Source organism: Tiliqua scincoides, chromosome 5 (genome assembly GCF_035046505.1).
Source record: "Tiliqua scincoides isolate rTilSci1 chromosome 5, rTilSci1.hap2, whole genome shotgun sequence".
In the NCBI taxonomy this organism is placed as follows: Eukaryota; Metazoa; Chordata; class Lepidosauria; order Squamata; family Scincidae; genus Tiliqua; species Tiliqua scincoides.
Genome location: NC_089825.1, coordinates 78,317,694 through 78,330,230, shown reverse-complemented (window position 1 = coordinate 78,330,230; position 12,537 = coordinate 78,317,694). Strand labels below are relative to the sequence as shown.

The 12,537-nt window shown below is 48.4% G+C and overlaps 1 protein-coding gene across 1 annotated transcript in view; it reads right to left on the bottom strand.

The window, feature by feature from the left end:
- The window catches only part of FAM171A2 (family with sequence similarity 171 member A2), a 37,333-nt gene extending 24,796 nt beyond the window's left edge, over positions 1-12,537 (bottom strand). Inside the window, exon 1 of the mRNA XM_066628619.1 lies at positions 12,326-12,537. Within this exon, the coding sequence (XP_066484716.1) occupies positions 12,326-12,440 (115 nt within the window). The 5' untranslated portion in view covers positions 12,441-12,537. The remainder of the gene's footprint in view (positions 1-12,325) is intronic.

The following is a 12,537-nucleotide window of genomic DNA, read 5'->3' as shown; positions in this document are numbered from 1 at the left end:
GTGCAGGGGATAGAGCTTTGTTTGAACCTGGTTTCAGCCCCAGAATCAATTTTCAAAGATGGAGAACTGGCGTTGGAAACTCTATGATGATAATGGTAATAATGTAGAGCAGTACTTCTCAAACTGTGGGTCGGGACCCACTAGGTGTGTCACAAGCCAATTTCAGGTGGGTCCCCATTCATTTCAATATTTTATTTTTAATATACAGGCCGTCCCTCGTTATCCACTAGGGTTCCGTTCCGGAACCCCTCGTGGATAAAATAAATCCGTGGATTAAAAAGCAGTGGAAAAATAGATTTAATGACCCACTTCCAGGTTTCTTGCCCCTCCATTGTTCCTAATGGAATAAGGTTGTGCCTCAACATCCTCAGGGGTTTGATTATTGGACTTCCTGCTGATACTATAAAATGTGTTAAATAAAAGCTGTTTAAAAAAAAATTTTAAAGTGTGTCCCTTTACAATTGTGGTTTAAAACAGCTTCTCGTACTGTTGTAGAGTCAGAAATGCATATGACTCCCTGCCTTTGCCTGGCTCAGCTGAAGATTGGAATGATTGCTTGCATGACTGTCACTCTACAACAGTATGAAAAGCAGTGTTTTTTTTTAAACTGTGATTTTAAAGGGATGGATTTTTCCCTCCTTTTCCAGGGATCAGTACATTCCTTCTCATTTGCAGGGGCCATTCATGTTGAGTCAAATCTGTGTATAACAAGGTTGGACCTGTATTAGACTTGATGCTATGTTGATATATAACTGCATTTGGGAAAATGTTACAGACCTGTACTTTTAACAAGCTACTATGTATATTATTATAACAATGACAGTCAATGGGACTTACTCCTGGATAAGTGTCGGTAGGATTGTAGCCTATGATTGTGAAAAATGTTCCTGCTCGATGATGTCCAGAACCAGAATCTTTTATTACCGTCACTGACCAGTACAACTTGATGATGTCAATTTCAGTCATGACATCACTTCTGGTGGGTCATGACAGATTCTCATTCTAAAATGTGGGTCCCAGTGCTAAATGTGTGAGAACCACTGATGTAGAGAGTGTGTGCCTTCTAAGCATGTGCAAAATGAAGATGTCTCGGAGCATGAGCAGAGTTCGTTCCTTCCCCATTAATACAGTATTATAATTACTTTTTTTTTTTTAATTTAAGGCAGCGCTCTCAGGGTCAAGATGGCTTCTAGAAGGGTTAGAAGCCTAGAATCAGTCTTCTTTGAAATAAACCATGCAAATGAAATTCTCGGTCCATGCAAAAGAAATTCTGCACATTCAGGCTAGAGATTGTGTTTAAGAAAGCGATTTGTGAGAGGGTCTAGGTCACACATTTCTTTGAACTCACTGTTGCCTCTGGTCAAACAAATCTTGAAGGTTTCTGCATCATTTCCAAAACCTGCAAAGCTTGTTTACCAGAGACCAAATGAGGATACACACCAGGAGCAGCAACCCCACTTTCACCTCTCAGGAATGTCTCCAGCCTCACTTGAGAGCCCCATGTCACATTGCCACTCAAATTCAGGTCACCTCCTGACATATTCCCCATCCATTATCACTGTTCTGCCAATGCCACCCTTGCTTGCCCCAGGCATGGCATCGATCCTCTCTAGTGTTCCATATCCAGCACCTGCCTTTCTCATCACACACCCCCCCCCCACCATTCAGGATGATTGCACCGTGCTCTAGATCCACAGTAACAAACAGGATTTACTGCTGGCATTTCTGTCCCTACCACAAATCAGTTGGCAATATTAAAATGGAAAACCTAGGGTATAGGAAATACAATTCCTCCCCCCACATATTTGCTGAAGCAGGTCACTGGACTCTCCCCTGCTTCCCATTCTTATCTCAGCATTGAGATTCCAGCAAAAACACCATCAGGAAGGGAACACCTACAATGCATTGGGGGGAGATTATTTTGCTTGACACTCCAGTATTGCGATTCAAGTCTAAACCAAATATTATGCAGGATATCCATGCTTGGCTCTCTTAACGTATTTTATTTGTAAAAGCAGCAAGAAGGGGTAGTTTGGATTCTCTAGCCTGGCTAATAGCAGTTCCACACTGAGGTGTGTAAAGGGGGGGGGGTGGATTTGTATTGAGGCAAGGAAAAGGATTCATGTGTACATGGCTGCTTTTAGAAAAAGAAGAATACACCAAGAAATCAGAGTGCCCATCAACCACATAACTTGTAGTTTGATTATGCTTTCCTGGATTTAAAGCAATGGCAAAGAATGTCACCTCTGGGAGACCTTGGTTCAAGTCACACCTCTGCCAAGCATGAACTTGGCAAGCTGCCATTAGGAGCCTCGCTCTCTTCTGAATCTAAACAATCCTGTCTGTGCATGAGAGAAGGTGATGCTTTGTCAGGAATATGGTTCTTTTGTTTACTCCTGTGCTGAGATGATGCTCTAGTCAGGTTAGCACTGACCAAATAAGTCTGGAGGGAGATCCTCTGAAGCAAGAGCTCCATACAGGACTCCAACCAGGCTGGAACAGAAACCTTGGAGTGCTGTTTGTGGTTTGCATAAGTGGGAGGTTTCAGGGAGTGGGGAAAACAAGATACCTTTTTATTCTTTTCTACACTCTTGAAACCTTCTCCACTGTTCTAAATAATGCAAAAGGGCTCATGTTTGAGGTCAGTACTTTATTATAGCTCAAGGGGGAAGCTTATGGGAAGTGGAAAAGGGAAAAGTGGTCCTTTCCCCCTTTCTCCCTCCTGAAACCTCCTTGTACTGTGCAGAGAAGATAGTCCTTTAATCTTATGGCACATACATCCCCCTCCCTGACCCTAATCCCCACCTCCAGTGTACAGTGAGCAATTAGTAGCTCTAGGGGGCCAATTTTCTTTCCCACCCCCTTTTTTTGCTTTGTGCTATATGGCATCCTCAGCATTCTGTCGATCCTGAAGGGCACTAAACATGGGTCTTGGTTGGGCCATTCTTTTTCAAAATCTTTATCTTTTAATCTACAAACCAGGCAAGCTCTGCATGCCTAACCCTAATCCCCAGCCATCAAATATGCTTTTGTTTTTGGATGGCGCCCATTTCACTTCCAAACTGATGAGCACAGGCCCACCCAGATTTGGTATTAGAAGGAATGGAAATAGTAAGCAGAAGCCAACCACACAATGTTACAGGATATCCCCACTCCAGGACCAGTGAGAATAATATAAAGAATTGCAGAAGGGAAGTGGCAACCATGTTCAGAGCTCTCACCATTGCCAAAGTTTCTTGAGAAAGAACCACAGTTGTTAATCTGTTGGCAGCTTCCTGTTCATCCCTTTGCTGATCAGACAAGCTCAGCACATCAGGAGTGTCCCTGCGGTCGAAAGAGCACTAGCAAAGTTGTGAATACAAGAGCTGCCCCCCCCACTAAGCGGCAGACGGATTATTGCAGCTGAGGAATGTTGTTGGATCCAGATGTTTCCCAGATGTTCCCCTCACTCCAACTGCAAGGGGAAGTCTCAGATCGAGGAAAAGTTCACTGTTCCAGGCTCTGAGGAAGCCACACCCAGGGTGGGCTGGACGACCCTCACCTCCCCCATACATACCACAGCAAAGGGTGGGATGAAGGAGGGCAAGCCCAGCTTGGGGGGGGGGAGAGAACGGGACTGAGGAACAGCCGAAAGCTGCATACCACATACAAGGACTGCAGCAGCTGCTGCCACACAGGTCTGAAACCTGGTACCGTCCATCAGGCCTGGTGTGTGCTTGGCAGGACTCCGCTTTTTGGCGGAGACAACCCAAAACCTACAGGGAAGGCCCTGCCCTGCCTTCCCCCATTGGCCAGTGAGTAAGAGGTGAGCAAACGGGACAGGTCTGCACAACCACCACACAGAATGCAGGCTGACAGCCATGTATGGTGGCCCACCAGGGACCACTCAAAAAAGTCTCCTGTTTCAGCTGCTTGCTTGGGGCTGCAAAAACAGGACCATCCTGGAGCACTCAGCAGACCACCCACAATGCTGGCTGATGGGCTGCGTTCAATACAGCAGGCCACAGGTTGTGCAACAGTGGTGTAGAGAAGGAGGTGTGACTGTGGTCACAGGCCTTGCTAGCAAGCCCCTTTGGGTGTGGGGCTGGCCTCTGCCATCCAACACACATTTCTCCAGTCTGCTTTGGCTGTGTGCTTCTGCAAGGATCCAGTCACATCTTTCAGTCTCCAACTTTTCCAGACAAGAGACGCTTTCTTGGAACATGGAGGTGGGGTGGCAATTCTGGACCACTAATAGTTGTGTATGTTTTTTTTTTTCTAAGCACCACCCAGGCTCAGACAGCATCCTGTGGAAGCCAGTGCTCTCCATTTCCCCATCCAAGCTACCTTGTCCACCCAAGGATATCCTGCCGCACTCTGAGAATCCGGATGCAGACCCAAGAATATCCTGCCGCACTTTCTCACTGCCTGGAAATCTGGATATGACTCTGCTCAGAGTTTCCTCTCTGTATTGTGGAAGACTTTAAACTGACTGAAGAATTGGGGCTCCATCACTGGTTTCCTACCCCATCCGTCACTTGAAAAAGCACCAGTGGACTCAGGTGCTGCAGGCAGGGCCTCTGAGAACTGACAGTGGTCGGGGGGCAAGATACCTGATTGGACTCCCCTGTGCTAAATACTCCTACAAAACTCCAGAATGCATTGGGGTAACTGACGTGCACTGACGTTGTAGTGGAAACGCAGCCATACATAGATCTGAACTGAGGTACCCAAATTTGTTTTGTAATAAATTCATTTTGTGCTGCATAGTTTGTTTTGTTATGGCCCAGGCCCCCTGGAAGCCTAGGCCCCCTGGAGGGCTACACCCTTCTCCTCAGGCCTGGCTGCAAGCAGTAATAACCACCAATTGGACAAAATCCTATCCACACTTACTTGCGATTAAGTCCCACTCACTATAATGGGATGTACTTCTGAGTAGACATGTAAAGGATTGGGCTCTAAGGAGATGACAAATGCTCTCCAGAAATGCAGAACAGAAGCACTGCAGATTGATTTTTCAGAAGCAAAAAACTCATATGCCACCTCAAGGCTCACCTGTGCCATGCTCCTTTGGAACATCTACCACTCTTGTTCTGCTCAATTCTATCTCCAGGGCTGCCACAAGCTTGCTATACCTTCACTGTGATCTCAGGCATAAGCCTGTGACTCTATTTATGCCTCTGGTGGAAGTGAAGCTGCTTCCAATCAAATAACAAAACAATCCAAACTTACAAGATAAAAGCCACAAACATGAAAAACACAGCAGAGTTCCCACAAAGCAGTATCAAAAATGCAGCCAAATTTTCTTACAGAATGGGCACAATCAATAGGCTTTCTGAACAGTCACATTTGAACCTGGCATATAAAGGGACATCGTGTAGTTTAGGGACCCACCAGACTTTTCAAAAGGAGTTTATTATAGAGGGTTGGCACCCCCAGTAAGACGGGTCTATTCCCAGCGATGCCCCACACAGCTTGGAAGGTACAGGCACCTGGAGAACAGCCTCAGAGGACAACCAAGTAACTGACAGCCCAATCCTAACTTGCCCTGTAGCAGGCAGGTCGGCCGGTGTGCTTCATCCAGAGCAGGGTTGGGGCTGCCTGTGGCTCAGCCCAGGGCAAGGGCAATTCAGTCTCCTTACCCCGGGTAATGCCACAGAAGCCCCAATGGGGCAACTCAGATCTGCACCACCTAAAGAAGAGGCATAGATCTGAGCAGTCCAGAGTTGCTCCAGGTCACCTGGGACTGGGGTTAGGATCTGCCACAAGTGCCGGATCCTAGGCCCACCCCCTGCTCAGCCATGGCCTACCCACAGGCCCACCCACACCCCAAAACACCTCCTTTCCACCCTCCCCAAGCTCCTGCACCAGCCTGCCTCGGAAAGCATGAACTTACCATTCTGCTGGTGTCACGGGACCCGCATAATCCTCTGGAGCTGGCACATGTCTGAGCCAGCCTCCTTCCTTGCACTGTGGCGCGAAAGTGCCTTATGGCACTTCCGCAACACCGCTGGGTCAGCACAAGGGACCTGCGCTGGCCCATCTATAGGTCAGAATTGCACCCTGAGGCAAATATGGGAGAAGACCTCAAGTTCCCAGATCTCAAACTGTTTAAGGCTGAAATCCTGAAATACATACTTTCCTGGGAGTAAGCCCTATTGAACACAATAGGACTTCTGAGAAGACATGCATAAGATTGAGCTCTGAAGCTTTAAATATTGAAAACTAGCACCTTACACTGAAGCTGCAATCCTATACACACTTACCTGGGAGTAAGTGCCATTGAATTCATGAAGACTTACTAATGAGTAGGCAGGCACAGGATTGCACTGTGAGCACATAAATAGATAGGTAGCTAATCCAAATTGCACCAAATGGAGAACTATGCTCCAAACAGGTAAATAGGTGGACAACCGCATTTTGCATAGATGATGTTTCCAGGCATTTTTCAAGGGTAGCCTCAAATATAGCACTTTACAGTAATACAGTCTGGAGCTGGCCAGAGCATGGACACTGGGGCCAGGTTAGATTTTTTTCTGGAATGGCCACATTTGGTGCAACGGCCAAGGCTGATAAAAGGTTCTGTACTCCTTATCATATTGAGGTCTCCCAAAAACGCCTCCAATTAAGGAGTACCCACATACTGTGAACCTGATTATTCAGGAAGAGAGAAATTCCATTTAAAACAGGTTGGAAAAGACATTTCTTAATGAATTTAATATGTTATCACACAGTCTTAAATTTTGGATACAAGCGAAGTCAAAAATCAGATACATTTAAGAATTAATACTAGCAAATGGGTCTACACAGACAAGAAGGGACCTGCCTCACAACAGGGCACCTTGAACCCTCATACTCACCACTCCTGAGAATGCATCACTGGCCATTACTCACCCCAAATCTCTGTCTACAGAGCACGGCGGTCTGAATCCCTAGGTCTGTGGAGCAGGGAAGTTCTACCTTGAAGTTGGGAGAGGGCTGGTTGGCTGAGTTTTGGATTCCCAAAACACAGCACAAAGCATTTCAAGCCCAAAACACAATCTCTGCACAATCCCTGTCTCTAAACTCCTCTCAAAGAGATTTCAGCTAGCAGCAAACTGGATCTTTGGCACATGACAACAGTAAAATGGAAACAGCCAAGAAAAGCTCCCAGCACCTAAAGCAATGCACGTGGCATGCCAACACGAGCCACCTCCTATATACTGTACCATCTCTGCCTGTGTTAAAGTGCCATCATGACTAGCATTGTCGATACAGATCACACAGGTAACCCCCAAAAGATGGCCAGGTGGATCAAGAGCACCCTACGTTGGGAAGAAGAGATTCAGTCCACCCTTGAGTCTGCTGGCTACCCATCTCCACCCATGATTATTTGTCTGATGGTACCAAGATGCATAAAACTTGAGCTAGGCTCTCTTCAGATGCAGAATGTGCAACTGGATATTATAACTAGGAAGCACAGGAATGCACACACATACACAAAGACCACCACAGAGGGACTGGAGGGTGGATTTGCTTTTTGTGCCAGGGCTCCAGTTAGAGGCAAGGGAGAGAAAGATCTGTTTTCAGTTTATCAGGAGCAAACACAATTGCCATCAAAAAAATGTGAAGCCAAAGGAAGACACTGTTTTGAACACAACCAATGCAGCTAAGCAGGAATAAGCCTGGATATTACTAGACCTTAAGCCTGGATACTGAGAGCCAGTGTAGCATAGTGGCTAAGAGACTAAGCTGCAAAGCAGGGTTTCCACATGAGTCTTAGGCAAGCCACACTCCCTCAGCTCAGCTTCCCCAGCTACAATATGGGCATAATAATAATTACTGGGTTGGTGCAATGATCCCATCGACATATGCCATGCAAAGCACTTTGCACACTCCAAAAATGCTACACAGTACTTTTATGGTATGCATGCACATTCCAAAAGTGCCAAACAGGTAATATTATGGTAACAGGGAGGGCCATCAGGAACCCCACTTTGGTGACTCTATGCTCCTCAGAAGAAAGATCAGAGAAAATGAAGCAAAACTAGAGTAATCGCAGTGGTTAACTTCTACATAAGGGACCTATGGGTGCAGGAGCTAAAGCCTGCCTGAAAACCACATGCTGTTTCAGCAGCCCTAACCCCCTTTGTCCCAGATATTTGAGTATAGAGGCTGCACTTAAGGGAGCCCTGCACCTGTTGAGGAGCAGCCTAAGTGCTAGAGAAAGCAGGTCTAGGGGCTGCAATTCAGAGCACTGGCTTTGCATGCAGAAGGTCCTGAATTCAATCCCTGGCCTCTCTACATAGAGAAAATTCTGGTCTGAAATGTTGGCGAGTCCCTGTTGGTCAGTGAACTCAGTACTGAGCTAGGTGGACCCATGGTCTGACTCTGTACACAGCAGCTTCTTGTGCCATGGAAAAGCTGTGTCAGATCTTAGAGGCAGCAGATTAAGCAATCGCTGTGTACATCCAGTCCAGGCTGGCTCATTACCCACTAGGATATGGTCTTAATCACAGTGGCACCATTATTTGTCTTGCTGTGATAAAGTTCCACAGCATGAATTCAGACCACTTAAAATGGTTAAAGTGAGATCACAATGACTTTCCATTTCCAGATGGAGAACTGAGGACAAATGATAGTCGCTTGAACATGGCCTCCCCGCCCCACCAAACTGTCTCTTTAAACCACAGCTCACAGCCCAATCCTATGCATGTCTACTCAGAAGTAAGTCCTATTAGAGTCAATGGAGTTTGCTCCCAGGAAAATGTGGATAGGATTGGGCTGTCTGTCTGCTCAGGGCTCATCTATGTTTTCAATACTGGGACTGAGAGCAAGAATAAAAGCAAAATGCATCTGAGCATCTACAGATCTCCATCTGCATCTCCACCACCTAGGAACTGCAGACTGAAGAATTAAGAAGAAGCGCATCCAATGCAAGTCTGAGCTCCAGGATCTCTCTTTGTAGACATTAAGCAGTATAAAGTTGAGTTTTAAAAATTAGGTTTAGGAAAACATGGGAATCAGAGGTGAGGAGGAACAAATAGCTAGTTCAACCAAGTACCAAAATACTATTCTCTGATGCAGAATTTAGTCCAAAACAGGGCTCCACAGAGCAGGTTGCAGAATAACCCAAAGATTGTTAATACTTCATATCTGTATAACACTTACAAATGTTCAAAGCACTTGACATAGTTCTTACCACAACCCTGTGTAAGGTAAATGATTACAGTATTAGCCTCAGCTCCCCATCTGCAATATAGCGATGAGTTTGCCAAAGGGCATCAGAGATTTAAACTGGGGAAAATCTGATTGGTAGCTCAGTTCACCAGATTCAAGACTCATGTGGCACATATATGAAAGCAAAATGATTAAAATATGAACAAGAGAGCAGTTTCACAAATGTAAAAGGGAGCACAGGAATTTGTCCAGTTGCTCGGTACTGGGCCATCCAGCATTTACATTGCAGGTTTTTGCCTACAGCAGGGGTGCCCAAACCCCGGCCCTGGGGCCACTTGCGGCCCTCAAGGCCTCTCTAAGCGGCCCTCAGGGAGCCCCTAGTCTCTCCAATGAGCCTCTGGCCCTCCGGAGATTTGTTGGAGCCCACACTGGCCCGACGCAACTGCTCTCAGCATGAGGGCAACTGTTTGGCCTCTCGAGTGAGCTGTGGGATGAGGGCTCCCTCCACTGCCTGCTGTTTCACATCTGTGATGCAGCAGCAGCAGCAAAGGAAAGGCCAGCCTTGCTTTGTGCAAGGCCTTATATAGGCCTTGAGCTACTGCAAGACCTTCATTCATTCATATAAGTTCATCTTTAATATATTCATTTATGTAAATTTATTCAAATTTGAAATGTAAATTAATTCGGCCCCCAACACGGTGTCAGAGAGATGATGTGGCCCTCCTGCCAAAAACTTTGGACACCCCTGGCCTACAGTGACGAGGTATCCAGGTTCTAGTTTTTGAAAGAAACTGGTGAAGGCACAGGCATTGGTAAAGCCAGGCTGAAAAAATCAATGACATTAGCATATGGATGCACAGGTGGGTTGTTCTCTTTATAATGGGACTGGCGCAGCACCTTGCTGCATCTTCCCCAAGGTCATCACACAAAGAGACACACTGAGTTTAGGTGTGATGAAGTATCGCTGATTAGTTAAGCATTCTTGCCAGAGATCCTGCCAACACAGTAATTGGATGGCAGCTGCAGGAGCGTGAGACAGGCAGCAGGTAAAGGGGTGAAGTGATGCACCCCCAAATATTACTGAACTACACAGCCTTGGGGCTCCTCTGCCCCACCCCTGCCCAGCCCCTCCATCCCTCTTTGATTTCCACTTCTGCCCCTCTGTGAGACAGGAATGGTTGGTACTTTTCCATCAATGTACAGAAATCTCCCACCTGAATATGTCTCAGCATCAGAATGACAATTCCAGGAGAGACAAGTAGGTTTCTCCAAACATGAGAGCCTATCCAATCTCTCACAGGATAAAAGGGAAGTGACAGATCCCTTGGGGCAGCATACAGGGAGGGACGTGCATTTCTATCTACCACCCCTACACACATGTGCAAGCACAAGCCCCAGCTCAAAGAAAGCTTTTACCCTCTTCTACCACCACCCACAGCAAGAATTCTCTGTCTCTTATTCATCGACCAGCCAAGACAAATAGAGCCTCTGTCTCGTCTCGGCCATATGGACCCAAGACACAAACAGCAACAGCAGGTGGACGGCCACTGAAACCCAGCCAGGCGAAGGGTTCTGTTGTGGAAGCCATACCGCTTTCCCTGAAGCCACAGCTGGGCAAAGAGGCAGCTGCCCACTGCTTCCGCTTCACACCCACCCTGACCACAGGTTGCCACTCCTCCTTGGGCCACCACCTCTGCCATCTGCCTCCACCAGAGGGAGATGCTTTTCCTGCAAGAGATGCTGCTATGTTGCAGGCACTACCAATGCCTCCAGGGCACACGTCATGTTCCAAGCAAGAATCCCCTGGGGAGAGGTATGTGGCGCCAAGAAGGGGGTGGGGACAAGGAATTAAGTCAGGTGGCACTTGGAAAAATACAACTGAATGTATGGGGAGTGGATAGATTAAAGGGACAGATAAACAGAAAAAAATAAAGGATTTAAGAGACTGATGGAGAATGCAAAAGAAGAAATAGACAGAGAGCACAATGGGGTGCATACAGTCCCTGTCTACACATTCATGTCCACGTATGTGTGAAAGAGCCATCGTAGATCAAACATCACAGACAGAGATTTCTGGTCACTTCAGACCCAATACAGTTCAATACAGAGCTCTCTCACATATTCAAAGGGCAAGTCATCAAGCAGTGTGCCCTGATGACAGTGTGGCCTTAGACAGGTAAATCTATAGCATTTAGAGGGGATAAAGAAATTGCCAACCAGCTACACAGACAAGAACACCAACCATGGTAGGCAAAGAGGATGTAGAGGGAATGGATGGGTGTGGACCCAGAGCCCATCTCTGAGATGGTGGGTGCAGGATAAACACAGAGAAGTGTATATATTTAATGGATCTATTAGATTAGAAGAAGGGATAAATGGGTGGCTGACCTGGAGGGTACAGAGAGGCAGACAAACGTTCAGGATGGGCAGTGGAAAAAGATCTTGAATGGGGGTGTGTGCAGATGGGGTGGGGGGAATAAACAGATGACCATGTAAGGAGATGGTCGGTCAAAGGGATGAGTGTTGGGAGGAGGAGGATGGGGGAAAGAAGGGCAGGGGGATGCTATGCAGGCTGACAGATGGGAGGTGGGGGCAGACTGCGGAGGTCCAAACTGGCCACCAGAATGGTCAACCTGCCCCCACCCTCCTCCTCAGACATGGGGGGGCAGGGTGGAGCTGGGGGGTGTCCCAACCCTGACCCCAGGAAGCAGCCCGCCTATTCCCCCCCTTGCACTGGGAGGGGAGCCCTGCAAGTGGAGCAGACAATGGGGCTCCCAATATGGGGAGAGGCGCAATAAGGGGCTGGGGGTGGAAGAGGAGCAGAGCTGCGGACCCAGCCACCTTCCTCCCCGCTCCGGCGCGTCGCAGCCCTCCCTCTGCCACGCTGCAAGACCCCCGACGGGCCCCCCATCTTTGGGGCTGGGGAGAGGAGACCCAGAGGGCCGGGAAGGAAAAGGGGGGGCTAAGGATGGGCGCGGAGAGGCTGGCTGTGCATGCACGTCCTTGGCGGGGGGTGGATGGTGCAGTGATGCTCACCCCCCGCCCATTCCCAGGCAAGACTTCCGCCCCCCGCAAAACTGCAGCCCCCACCCAGCCGCAAGGAGCAGACCCGCTTCTCCGGGGAGGGGGCTTCCAGCATGCAGAGCCGACCCCCCCCCCGCGCCCGGCGGCTGCGGCGCCCACTCACCCTGCGGGCTGGGGGGCTCTCCCGGTTGCGCCTTGCCCCGGGCTGGCCATCCGGGGCCGACCAGCAGCGGCAGGAGGAGGGCGAAGCGCATCGCCAGAGCCGGCGCCCGCAGCATCCTGGCCGCCCCCACCGGCTCCCCGCTACCCGGCCATGGCGCGCCCGGAGAAAGCTCGGCGGCCCCGGGGGAGTTCTGCGGGATCCGGGAGGCTGCG